The 13,152-nt window shown below is 45.7% G+C and overlaps 1 protein-coding gene across 2 annotated transcripts in view; it reads right to left on the bottom strand.

The window, feature by feature from the left end:
- Positions 1 to 593: 593 nt before the first annotated feature.
- fam110b (family with sequence similarity 110 member B) overlaps positions 594 to 13,152 on the bottom strand; it is a 64,431-nt gene continuing 51,872 nt past the window's right edge. The window contains exons 2-5 of one of the 2 annotated variants that reach the window (XR_012772799.1): positions 7,518 to 8,203; positions 4,735 to 5,147; positions 2,106 to 3,170; positions 594 to 1,206 (exon numbers count right to left, since the gene is read on the bottom strand). Coding sequence is in view for 1 of the 2 variants with exons in the window: in XM_075482433.1 (XP_075338548.1) it covers positions 2,261 to 3,170; positions 4,735 to 5,147; positions 7,518 to 7,640 (1,446 nt within the window). In the remaining variant the exon portion in view is untranslated. Of the gene's footprint in view, positions 3,171 to 4,734; positions 5,148 to 7,517; positions 8,204 to 13,152 lie in introns of both variants that reach the window. The other variant, XM_075482433.1, reaches the window with a different exon arrangement.

Raw genomic sequence — 13,152 nt, 5'->3', positions numbered from 1 at the left:
CCTGCTGGCCTACCTGCTGGCCTTTCTGCTGGCCTACCTGCTGGCCTACCTGCTGGTCTACCTGCTGGCCTTCCTGCTGGTCTTCCTGCTGGCCTACCTGCTGGCCTACCTGCTGGTCTACCTGCTGGCCTTTCTGCTGGCCTTCCTGCTGGCCTACCTGCTGGCCTACCTGCTGGCCTTTCTGCTGGCCTACCTGCTGGTCTTCCTGCTGGTCTTCCTGCTGGCCTACCTGCTAGTCTTCCTGCTGGTCTTCCTGCTGGCCTACCTGCTGGCCTTTCTGCTGGCCTACCTGCTGGTCTACCTGCTGGCCTTCTTGCTGGTCTTCCTGCTGGCCTACCTGCTGGCCTACCTGCTGGTCTACCTGCTGGCCTACCTGCTGGCCTACCTGCTGGCCTACCTGCTGGTCTTGCTGCTGGCCTTTCTGCTGGCCTACCTGCTGGTCTACCTGCTGGCCTTCTTGCTGGTCTTCCTGCTGGCCTACCTGCTGGCCTACCTGCTGGTCTACCTGCTGGCCTACCTGCTGGCCTACCTGCTGGTCTCTTGGCTCCACAGGAGCCAGATCAAGTGAAGAAGACACAACACTTCAAACGCACTGATCTGTCTTGCTTTTTAATGGAGATTTCTTCGTACAGACGGCGTTGGCAAGCATCAGTGGTGTAGTGCTGTATATACAGAGGTAAACACTTTTACACCCACTTCTGAATTCTCTGCATTGTTCATCACATCAGCTCCAGAGAAGTTTCAGATTTTAGAGTCATTACTGCCCCACAGACTACACAGTGAGATGACTTACATACGCATTTGAAGATTTAAGTGGCCTATCGGGAGCGAATGTACTCTCTGTCTCCTCAGTATGGAACGCACCCCTGTCAGCAGTTTTTCAGCTGAGTCAGCATGTTGGAAAAGCATCAGCTCTGTCGGTGAGACAGATCATTCTGACAGGAAAATCCATGATTTGTACAAACATATCCTCCGACCGAACACAAACTTCTGTGCAGTGTGATAATTAGCAGATGTTGATTTTTTTCCATTCACGATGAATTGGGTTTTATCCCAGCTGAGCAGCTGGAGGTGGGCAGGATCTTTGTGCTGCGCCGGGACTCTTTCATCACCGCTGGGTCTTGTTGGTTTGTTGTGGCGGAGCCCTTGGTCCACTTAGTCCAAGGCCAGCTGGAGCCAGTCGCCTTAAACTGTCATGAGACTACTCTGTGGACAGAATTGAATATAAAACCTTCAAAACTGATGTTACGTTTATAATAATGCTTTCCCATTAAAGTCAAGCAACAGAAGTTAAGTGACCACGTAGAAACAATTTTCTGCCATTTTCAGGTGCAATAAATATGGCAGAAAAACAAGTATTCTTACATGTAACTGATTATGCCAAAGGGCAACACACCACCTGAAAAAAAGAATCCACCTCTCAGATACCCAGACCCCACTGCTCAGCATGCCACGTTGGACCACATCTTAAGTATTTTTTTTTGGGGCTTTTTATGCCTTTAATGCCAGGACAGTCTGAGAGAGACAGGAAGCAGGGGGCAGAGAGAGGGGAAAGACACGCAGCACAGGGCTGCCCGGCGCGGGAGCCGAACCGGGGCCCGCTGCAGCCCCCGCACACGGGGCGGCCGCCCAACCCACCACGCCACTGACCGCCCCGGACCATAACATCTTAATAAGAATTCCACTCAGATCACTTTGATTGATAAATCTTGTCCTACAGGGAAACAGCTGTGAAAGCAGATCAGTTTGTAGGCTGAACAGGTAACATGATATCTGGCTGATACCAGCCAACACTTATGGAAACGGCAGTTCAAACTATTTTTGATAAGCCAAGATGGAGTCCATTCACCCTCGCAGTGGAGTGATCACTTCATGGACTCACGGATGATCGCAGTGTATGTTGCTCTTCTTCCTGCTGCTCTAGCGAACTGACAGAGCTCATCAGTGTCCACAGAGCAACCAGTAATCACTGTGTCTTTCTGGCCAGACAGAAAATTGTATTTACATCGGTCTCATTTTATGTTTCAAATCTTAGTGTTGACCTCATTCTAAACCTTGAGGGATTAGAGTAAGTTTCTCCAAACAAGTTTTCCTTGTTTTCTCACCTCGGTTGGCTTGGACCTCTTAGACTTTCTGCTTGCTTTGCAAATGATCCGTACATTTTGACAAAGTTTCAGTTCTGGGGTCAGAGTGTGTAAAGCTGTGAAAAACGATGTTCCTCCTGTTATTGGGATGATCGCAGTCCACAGCCGTGCCTATCCTAAACATGGGAGACTTTCTGTGTCTCCCTGGCCTGCTTGATGCTGTACAGCCATTTAATGACCCTCGCATTACGCTCCACAGCCGAGATGCCATAAGGCACACGCTCCCCAGCCTCCTCCTCTTCATCGTCACCTTCATCCCCCTCTGATATTCCTTCATTGGAAGATCGCCGTGAATGGTCACAATCGGAAGAGATCATGGACGCTGATCGAAAGTTCAGGCTGACGATGTCTGAGTTGGCCCGTGCAAAGTTCTCCGGGCCGACTGCCTCCAGCTCCTCTGGGTCGAGGCCACAGTAGTTAAAGAAGCGTTCCACATCAGCTCCCGCCCGGGCATACCGGTCTGACAGGTCCGATTTAGATCTATGTAGTGAAGAGCGGCAAGCCACAGAAGAACCATGCTCAAGCTCCATGTTGGAATCAGCTGATCTGCTGGGAGGCTCTCCGAAATCACAAGGTAATGATTGGGGGGGGGGTTTGTCTAAGGTCAGAGGGGACAAAGTTGGACGAGGGGGTGGCAGTGAAAACGAAAGAGCAGGAGGAGGGAGGGAGGCAGGATTTGGTTTTGGAGGGAGGGGTGGTGCTGAGGAGCTACTGGATCGAGCCGTGCGAAACGGTTTCCCGTTGCACAGTCGCAGAAGGTCGGAAGACGAGTGGGAGGTGAGCAGCGGGGGCAGCGGGGAACGAGATTCATCAACAACTCCTCGTCCACGTCCCCTCTCATCCTGGACTCGTCTACTAAGGTTTAGATTTCCTCCCTGCAGCGGACTGCGACGCCCCCCACTGCTGATGGCAGGGACCTTCAGAGAACGGGAGAAGGATCTGAGAGAGTGGGAGGTGCTGGGACTGGGAGCTGAGTCTGGGGGCTGCTCATTGAGTGTCAGTGTAGATCGGTAGGTTAGCGGCATCCTAGGAGAAGAAACAACAAGAGGCATTCAAGCCAGTGGAGTGACACAGAGATACTGTACTACACTATATTTTTGTGTACTACAGTGCACTACTATGTCCTACACTGTACTGCTCTGTACTACATTGTACATCTCTGTACTATTCTGTACTAAACTGAAGTGCTGTACTGTTCTGTACTAAGCTATAATGTACTACTGTACTACTCTCTACATCTTTGTACTACACTGAACTATGCTTAACTACTCTGTACTATGCTGTACTATGTTGTGCTACTCTGCACTACAATGAACTACTCTGTACTGTGCTGTACTTCTCAGTACTACACTGAACTACTCCATACTATGCTGTATTTCGATGTACTACACATACTCATTCACATACTTGCAGACATTAAAGGGACAGTTCGCCTCTTTTGACATGAAGCTGTGTAACATCCCATATCAGCAACATCATTTATAAACATCTTCTTACCCCCCGCTGCGTCCTGTGAGCAGAGTTCCAGTCTCGTTTTGGTGTTGATGAAGGTAGTCTGGCTAGTTGGCTGGGGTTTAAAAAATAAAGCGTTTTGCTTCTCAAAACAATATGCGTTCAACAGAGTAATACATTTGCATCACAAAATGGTTCTCCAGGAAAATGTCAGACCTTACAATCGCTTGGCCCTATTTTCTCTCCCTTCGTATCACTGCGTGCTGCCGCCTGCCGCGCCTGTTACGGTGTTTGCTGCTCGGAAGCAGGGGACTGCTCAGTCTGCTCGGTCTACAACGGTACAACCTCAAGGTGTGAGGTCTGACTTTTTCTGGATGAACGATTTTGTGATGCAAATATATTACTCTGTTGAACGCATATTGTTTTGAGAAGCAAAACGCTTTATTTTTGTGGCCCCAGCCAACTAGCCGGACTACCTTCGTCAACACCAAAACGAGGCTGGAACTCGGCAGTAAGTCAATGTTCATGCACGACATTGCTAGTATGGGATGTCATACAGCTTCATGTCAAAAGAGGCGAACTATTCCTTTAAGGCAAGTTAGCAGACATGCAGCCTGATCATTCTCTTCACCGGTTCAGAATAAATAGGATGGCTCCACTTGAAGTGTTCAGCCGGCTGATGCTGTCACTGCTCTGTTAGACTGGAAATCCAACACCCATCTAGTTTTCCATCGGACTGTTCACACTAGCAGTTCTCAGTTGCATTAATGTCTCCATAATATCTGAGATTAAATCCATTTTAGAATCACTTAAAACAAGCCAAGTCAGTGTCCACCTTCACCACTGGTCCAAATGTTGCTCATCTCAGTGAGGCTTCAGTGGATTCAGCAGAGCCAGTGGAGGCTGATAAGAACAAGTGATGTGAACTAGTGGTGGGAGGGGTTCATTTTACAAGGCCAACACAATATCTCTGATAGATTTTTGTCTGAAATTATGCTGACAATGGGGTGAACCACTTTAAACCAGAGCAACATTCAGAACATCAGTTGAGGGCCATTTGTAATGGATGTGTTCAAGTTGAAAAAAAAACTCAATCCTTCATCAAAGGTATAAGACATAAGCTTTGCATATTAGTTACCCTGTGGGTGTCCAGCTCCTGGCCATCCCCCCTGATGACCTCATCAGTACAGCACTCTTGGCTCCACTTGGTAGTCCTTCAGATCCTGCCCCAGAGGACGAAGATGAGTTTAGCAGATTTTTTAAGATCTCCAGGTTTAAATTCTCTCGTTTGCTGCTGCCACTGTTTGTTGGACATGTGTCTGACTTGGCATTATTATTGGATGCTTTGAAAGGTATCCCGCCCCCATTTCCTCCTCCACCAGTCCCAGAGCTTCTCTTAGACAAAAGGGCATGGCCAACAGAAGGCTTGGCCAGGACAGGTGGTTTGATTGGCTCTTGCTTGGCGTTGATTACTTCCTGGCTCTTGACATACTTCGCTTTATCAGCTTCAAGTCTCTCAACAGCACTGAGGCGTTTGGGGTTAGGGTCCACCTGAAGTACAGATCAGAAAAGAATTATTTTTCATGAACGTTTATTCTGTTCAAACATTGCAACATTTGTGGGATTAGAGAGGCATCACAAGTGGGGATTTTCATCTCAGACGTGTTGTGTACAGCTGCTAGCAGTCAGGTTTGTATGTATCTGAACACAAAGCAATTAGCATAATCTTTGGGACTGTTTTGATTTGAAACAAGATGACACTGTGGGTTGAAAGATATAAACAAAACAATGGGCTTCGTGCAAGAACCACTCGTACGAATAGATTTGTTCTTAAATCGTGCGTTCAAGTGATTTAAGAGAACTTTCACAAATTGTTTCGTATTTTGAGTTTTCTTTCAGGTACGAACAGAATTTACGAGTGATCCAGACCTGTCGTAGGAGTTTCCTAAAATAGTCCGCTGTTATTCCAATCAAGTTTGCTTGACTAATGGATTGTATATTTAATTACTTTGAAGCAATCATAAATTTTTTTTTTATATATTTTTTGGGGCTTTTTATGCCTTCAATGGATAGGGCAGATGGAGAGAGACAGGAAGCAGGGGGCAGAGAGAGGGGGAAGACATGCAGCAAAGGGCCGCCCGGTGCGGGACTCGAACCGGGGCCGGCCGCAGCGAGGACCGCAGCCTCTGCACATGGGGCGGCCGCCCAACCCACTACGCCACTGACTGCCCCTAGCAATCATAAATAAATGTATACATTATACCCCATAATGATGCTGACATTATTCTGTTTGACTTAAATTATGCACTAATTAAAGGTTAATTTGACTCTGTATATAACAAGGTCAATGGGAAGCGTAACCAGCGGCTGACTTTCTACTTTTGGATGCCTTAGCGCGTCAGGCTCTTGGAAGATAGCGTGTGTTCTGAGACCGTGTAGATATCCTTGTGGAGACAGACAAATGGCTGACATCGTGAAAACACGCCGATCAAACCCAATTCCACCACACGTCCAGGTCCTCACCACCCTTGGATTTTTGGCCACTGGAACCTTTCAGAGGGAGATTGGAGACAGATCGGGGGTGTCCCAGTCCTCTGTGAGTCGTGCGCTCCCCTTGGTCATCAAAGCTCTCATCAGTTTATCACCCATGGTAGACCCCCCTCATTAACCGCCCCATCAAAGTGCCATCATGATGAGGCAACAGCTGATTGCACGGCTTTAGTTGCAGTCATTGAGCGTCTGCCCATGGCGAGACGGTTTTTTTTTTAAGCCATTTTCATATCAAACCATTTCTTCTTTATTTCGGTGACATTATGAACTACAGGTGACACAGAATTAACAGCACTCGTAATAACTTCCCATTTCTTGGCTTTAGCAGGTCCCGTAATTCCACTGCTGACACTGCTAAAAATGACAGATTTTCCTTTCTGGATCTCTGAAAGCAGAACTTCAGTCTCAGAGCCCCTAAAGTTTTTCTTTTTGCGCCTTGATGCCATTCTCATGTCTCAACACTTCCTGGCACACGAGACAGGAAATGTAGCCGTACATGGTATTATTCTGGGCGTGGAGTATGCAAATTTACTATCCTTGTGCACTTAAATACGCACGGGTGGGATTCATCATTTACGCAGGTCGTTTACACACTTTTTCCCCAAATCAAGAGCGTTCGTTGAATCTGACGTGGCGTGTTCGTACGAGACCTTCATACAAAAAAAGTGAGAGAAATTTAGAAAAAGAATACGAAAATGTTCTTGCATGAGGCCCAATGTCTCTTAGGTACACATGTATGCTATAGAGTGCCAGCAAGAATTAATTTGCATTACATCAAGAATTCAACCGTTTTGCCTCCATGACTAAACCAGCTGCCATTTTTTAAATGATTCACACTTTTCATTCACAACACAAAACCCTTATTTTCTTATGCAATGAAGAACAAATTCATACCTGATGAGTTAGTATCTAATGACAAGAAGGTAAGATAGAAAATGAAAGGATTTATATTCCACTCACCACACACTTGGAAATGGGCTTTATTGATGAAATATTTATTAAGTATGTTCTGAGTTCCATTTACAGCTGTCACCTCTGGGCTAAGGCTATAAAAAAATCAATTAAAAAAAACCCAGAAAATAAAAAACACAAAGAAAGCTGAGAGTACACTAAACCCAGGAAAGAAGAGCTACTCTGGGATGAATTTACAACATTCACTTCTGGAGAATCTACTACAGCTTGGGTGTCATATTCTAAGATACTATTCACCAGCGTAAAAAAATACCTTCAATAGTCAAAGTATTCTGCCTCATATATATTTATATATCTACGCGCACACACACACACACACACGCACACACACACACACACACACACACACACACACACACACACACACACACACACACACACAGTATACACTCAGGGTACCTGTCTCCTGAAGTAGTCAGGGCCCTTGTTGAGGATACGGAGGGGTACGGTTGAACTGAAGGGTGTTGCAGGGCCAGTGGCCTTGCTATCTGGTAGGGCTGGAGCCAATGTCTCCGTTGGCATGGCAACGAGGCGACTGGGGTGTCCGGCCGTGTTGGCAACGGATGTAGGGGGGGGCGACAGAGGGCGGGGGCACAAGAGGACCCCCAAAGCATGAAGACACAAGATAAAGACGAAACAGTCTAAAAATAGATGAAGCCCTGGGCCCTCCTCATCGTCTGAGACACAAAGCAGGATTCTGAGGAGGGGTAGGGATGGATTTGGGGACTAGTTTAGTTACATATACTTCTGCATTGTCTGAGTGGGATCATCTCTATCTATAAAAACCTCTGGAGCTTCAACTGCTGTCTTAAAGGTCTGTATTGAGAGGGCTACACTGGTTTGAGGTGCTTAGATTCTACTGACCTATTCCCATACAAGACCTTGGGAAGATAGTGAATAGATGTGTAGAAAGGGGAAGGAAAAGGAAAAAATGAATGTAGTGATGGAAGAAGTGTGACAAATGGGTTACAGGGCAGTGGTGTGAATGAGTGCACAACACCAAAGGGAAGGAGAGGACGTAAGGAAAAGAAGCCCCGCTGCCTCTCCAGACTAAATCCAGCTTCCCCTTCAGCTCGCCTCCCAATCTAAAACACAAAGAGAAAGAAACAGCCAATAGATTTGAGTTAGGCTGTGACATCATGCATCTAGCAACAACAGGAATAGTGAGGATACACAAACACTTTGGATCGCAGTATGTTTGCAGGTGAGGGCACTTTAGACACATTATACTGCTACAAATTACTGCAAGAAGTGATGGTTAACAAGCAGAGAATTCTTTCATCTAACTTTATGTTACGTCTTGTTTAAGCATTTGGCAGACACTTTTATCCAAAGCGACTTACACTCATTTCCCAGGTGGGCAGGTAGTGTAAGGGGGTCTTGCCTAAGGACCCCTACTGGAGGTAGTACCTTTTCATGCAGGGGGTTAGGATTCGAATTCCAGTCACCCACATGAAAGGCAGCAATCTCACCACTACACTATCTAGTCACACAACTTCAACAGTAAACATGAAACTTTCCATATATATTTCCTGATCCAGGAATAGTTATACCGTTCGAGAAACATTCCCACTGGGAACTGCATACCCTACCACTCTGCTTAATTGTTATTAACGGTGTTGGTAATAACGGTGTTACTAACGGCATTATTTTTTTCAGTCACGAGTAATCCAATTAATTATTTTTCCCATCGTTGCAACGCCGTTGCTGTTACTGATAATGTGAAGTGGCGCGTTACTACAAGGTGTCAGGTTTTGGCCACACATCAGCTGCCTGGAGAGAGCAGGGGTGGGGATGATGATGTCGTTTATTGGCTGGGTGGGCGGATCATGCCCTGCTCACGCTGTCTCACTGCACGCTCTGACTGCCAAACACAACAAGACAGCAACAATGGCGACTAGAGCCAGGGAAATTCAAAGGTACCGTTCTTAAACTGGAAGTACCGGCACTACTTCTCACTCATTGAAATTAAAGGCATGAATGTTTATGTAGCATGCACGGTATGCCCAGGAAAAAAGACTTTATCCACGTCTGCCTCAAGCAACTCGAATCTTATGAAGCACCTCACATCAACACATGCTAACATGACACTTGTTGCTGCTGCTGCTAACCCAAGCCCCAGCCCAAGCCCAAATGCAGCCAGCAAGGGAGCCACTCTGTTAAAACAAGCAATGCTCGATTTTTCGGGTCAGCAACAGGTGAACAGCATATAGAACATGAAAAATAACACCACAGTTACTTTGCTGAGTAACTAATTACTCTTACAATGAGATAACTGAGTTACTAACTCAATTACTTTTTGGGAGAAGTAATTTGTAACTATAACTAATTACTTTTTAAAAGAAAGATGACCAACACTAGTTATTAAGCAGTGATATCAGAATAGTAGGGGCAACAGTGCCTTGCTCATTGGCACTTGTTGAGAGACAACAGAGCTTCAACTAAATCTATCACTACGAGAATTTTTTTTCCTTTTTGTTCATGATTGTTCTTTATTTGGAAGGTTTCTGGTTTAATCTGCAACTTTCCTGGTCTACATGTCCAAGTATCCTTGGGCAACATACTGAACCTCACACATCCTTTTCATGGATTTCTTTCTTGTTAGTTGCTGTGGATGAAAATGTCAGATAAATGAGTTCTAGGCGGGTTCTTGGGAGTTTTATTCAAAATTACGAACTTGCCTTTGTATTTTTCCATTTTTTTTCTCTTTGAGGTGTTCCCCTTGCTTTGTTGACCTCCAGTCTTCCCTATTACTCTTTTGCTGCTGCCGCCTACCTGCCTGCCTGCCCACCACGCCACCCTGCCTGCCCACCACGCCACTATCCCTGATCAGTCACACCACAGCCTTGGACTACACCATCCCACAGTTCACTCCTTCTGGATCTCACTGTAAGCCACTACATTCTAAGTTTTGATTTCCACGGAACCCCTGAATCGCCTTTGTTGACACTTTGTTTCTCCCCAGTGAGTACCTGAACTGGATACAAACCTCTTTGGACACACGCCAGCCACTACTCTTATAAACTGGTTTTTGATCTTCCCACTCCGTCTCGATCTGCATTTGGCTTTTTTTGTGTGCACGGCCCTTTTCGGCGTGACATCTTCAGAATCAACACATATAAAGTCTGACTGAACTAATAACATATAAACACAGAGCAATCATTCGAGGCCGTGGCTGAAATAAAGAGACCAGGGCCAAGCCTTGGAACCAGCTCTGGGAGAGAGACTCGAAACCAAGTGCCTGGTGGTCGAGCCTTTGCCCTTGGCGTCTGGCCAGGCACAGCCTGAGCAATTTACAATGGACCATACTCCTGGTGACCCACCCCCTCTAGGTGGTGCACTGGGAGACTTTAACACTAATTTGGGCAATAACAACAAAACCCAATGAGACGTGAATGGGAGAAACGGCCGGTCAGATATAAACCCGAGTAGTGTTCCATTATTGAGCTTCTGTGCTGCTCACAGTGGCCCTCATTTATCAAACTTGCGTAAGACGAAAAACATGCGTAGGTCATGTGTACGTTCTTTTATGCGCAAAGGTTGGCATTTATCAAATCCATCGTGAGCGCAGGAAAGATGAAATCGCCACGACAGGTCTGAGGGCGTGTACGCACTTTTCCATTTTGACTTGCGGTGACTGCAATAGCATACATAAACAGCAGCGTCACTAGTGCGTGCCTCATGAGTCGCAACAAATCCCTAGGTTAAAATTACAGACTTATCACTTCAAAGAAGGCCCGTGTTTTATTTGACTTCAACATAAATATAAACATAAACGCAAATTAAATAAATAAAAAAAATAAACAAGTAGCCTACAACTCCGTAATTGGAAGAGTGATGGCTCATTATTCAACCGCCTATTTAAGAGGTGATTCTAGCGGCTCGGTAATGGCGAAACGATGGCAGATCTGGCTTTGTTAGAGGACCTGAACGCGCGCATCAGGCGCGAGAGAGTGTTCCGGGACCGGCAGGATTTCTTTCGGGAAAATGATGAGTGGCTTATGAGCCGTACAGGAGAGGCGCTTTAACACTGCGCATACGCAAAGACGTAGCTCCGATCCTCTCCTCCAAGGCACTCAAATCCAAACCTGGATCGGAGCCCCCCCCTCCGTTTGTGACATGCTGCGTCGGAGAACTGCAAATTTCATATCGGACCACTTCTTCCTGATCTTATTGGAGAAAAAGTAAAACATCGTTCAATTTTAGATTTCATTTAATCTGGAATTTATCACATTTTATTGACCATCACAGTAGGGGAAAATACATAACTCGTCCGGTCTGCGATTTACATCACCAACGCTGTTGACAGCCGTCCCAGCTGTCAACAGCGTTGACAGCGTTTCTTTGCCGCCTTTCGTCTATCCATGTCGCAAATTCTAGAGGTGCGGCCTCTCACCCCCCTTTTGTAGAAGGCGTGGTTAGGATCATTACGATGGATTTCGGCCGCCGGATTTATCAACAGCCGCTCGGTTTTACGATGGGATTGGTGTGGTACGCATGTTCTGTAAATCTCACTTGAGCCTCTGCGTACGACGAGTTCTCCGCTCATATATACGATGCTTTCTACGACGGCTTGATAAATGAGGGCCAGTGTGTTTATCACAAATACCATGTTCAAACATAGGGGTGGTCATAACTACACTTGACAACAGCATACTTGAGGTCACAGGTGAACTATTGGTTTTGAAATTGTTTTATTAAAATTATTAACACTTGAGTAAAGGGATGAACTGGGCTGTCAACTGGTCAGCTGTGCCAAAGCCTTTAGCAAAGGTATGCTTGGAATGTTTGGCAGAGGCCTCAGTCTGGGAGGTGGTCAAATCCCATCTTTTGGAGAGTTTCTCTAACATTCTGAGGAAACCGGTGTCATCAAGTCAAAATGGCACCTGTACAGACCTGTGAATAAAAGGTGGTTGGTACTTGTTGTGGCGGCAACCCTCAACTCCATTACTAACATATGAAGGGATTTCATTGGGTAGAGGAAATAGCTGGTCTCAACTTGGGTTACAGTCTGGCGGTAAAAGGAATACTTTGTTGATATCCTCAATGTGACTGGTGTGCTTTCCATTATGGAAGCTGAGGCCCAAGATTTAGGGAGCACGCTCACCTATAACTGGGGCTGATGCCACTTTGTTCATGGAAATCAAAAAAGTGGGGAAAAAACCTGGAAACATCTGGTTTAAGGCAAAACCTAACCCTAAAAATAATGATAACCATTACAAGTGCATAACAAACTAGAATTTTAACCCAATCTCAATTCACACCTTCACCCTAACATAAGTAGCAGGTCTTTGTTTAAAAAAAACAGGGCCACCACGTGATACTTCGGACTTCCTGGCCAAATCGAAACTGCTAGTCACCCACACGGCTTAAACAGAAACTTAACAGAAAAAAAACGAAAACAGGGCAAGCTAAAAGATAAACCCCATTATCTCCTAATCACCAACAAAATTGGACACAGGACTAACCCTTGGACTTGATCACCTAAACGCTCGGCGACCTTGTGGTACACCACTGATGAATTAGTCCTGAAATTGTTAAAGAAAAACTAGCCTAGCTTCCTGATAGTGTGGAAATACAGCTGGCATCTCCAGTCTAACAGCGTTACAAAACCTTAAAGGGACACTATGTAATTTCTTCCCCCATCTAGTGGTGCAATTTTATTTTGCAAAGTTGAATGAATTTGCTCTCTAGCGCCTCACGTTTTCAAATGTGCGCTGCAACTTCTTGAACTACGGCAAGCGGAATGTGTCAAGATTCAAGAAGCTATAGCTTCAGACTCAAGGTCCATACAAACAAAAAGAAATCAAGACACACAGTACAAAGGATTACATAACACACATACAACAACACTATGAATACAGATGACAGATAACATGTCAGATAACATAACATCTCCTTTGGTGTGCAAGCAATGCAATTAGTCATATTCCGGGAGTTACCGGAAGTGACGTCGACGAAGCGTTAGCATTAGCCTGCGTTAGCAATAGGAGCATTAGCAGCGGTAAATAAACTCCCGGTAAACTTACAAACT

Source organism: Odontesthes bonariensis, chromosome 14 (genome assembly GCF_027942865.1).
Source record: "Odontesthes bonariensis isolate fOdoBon6 chromosome 14, fOdoBon6.hap1, whole genome shotgun sequence".
In the NCBI taxonomy this organism is placed as follows: Eukaryota; Metazoa; Chordata; class Actinopteri; order Atheriniformes; family Atherinopsidae; genus Odontesthes; species Odontesthes bonariensis.
Note: the sequence above shows the minus strand (reverse complement) of the source record. Positions and strands in the feature narration are given on the sequence as shown.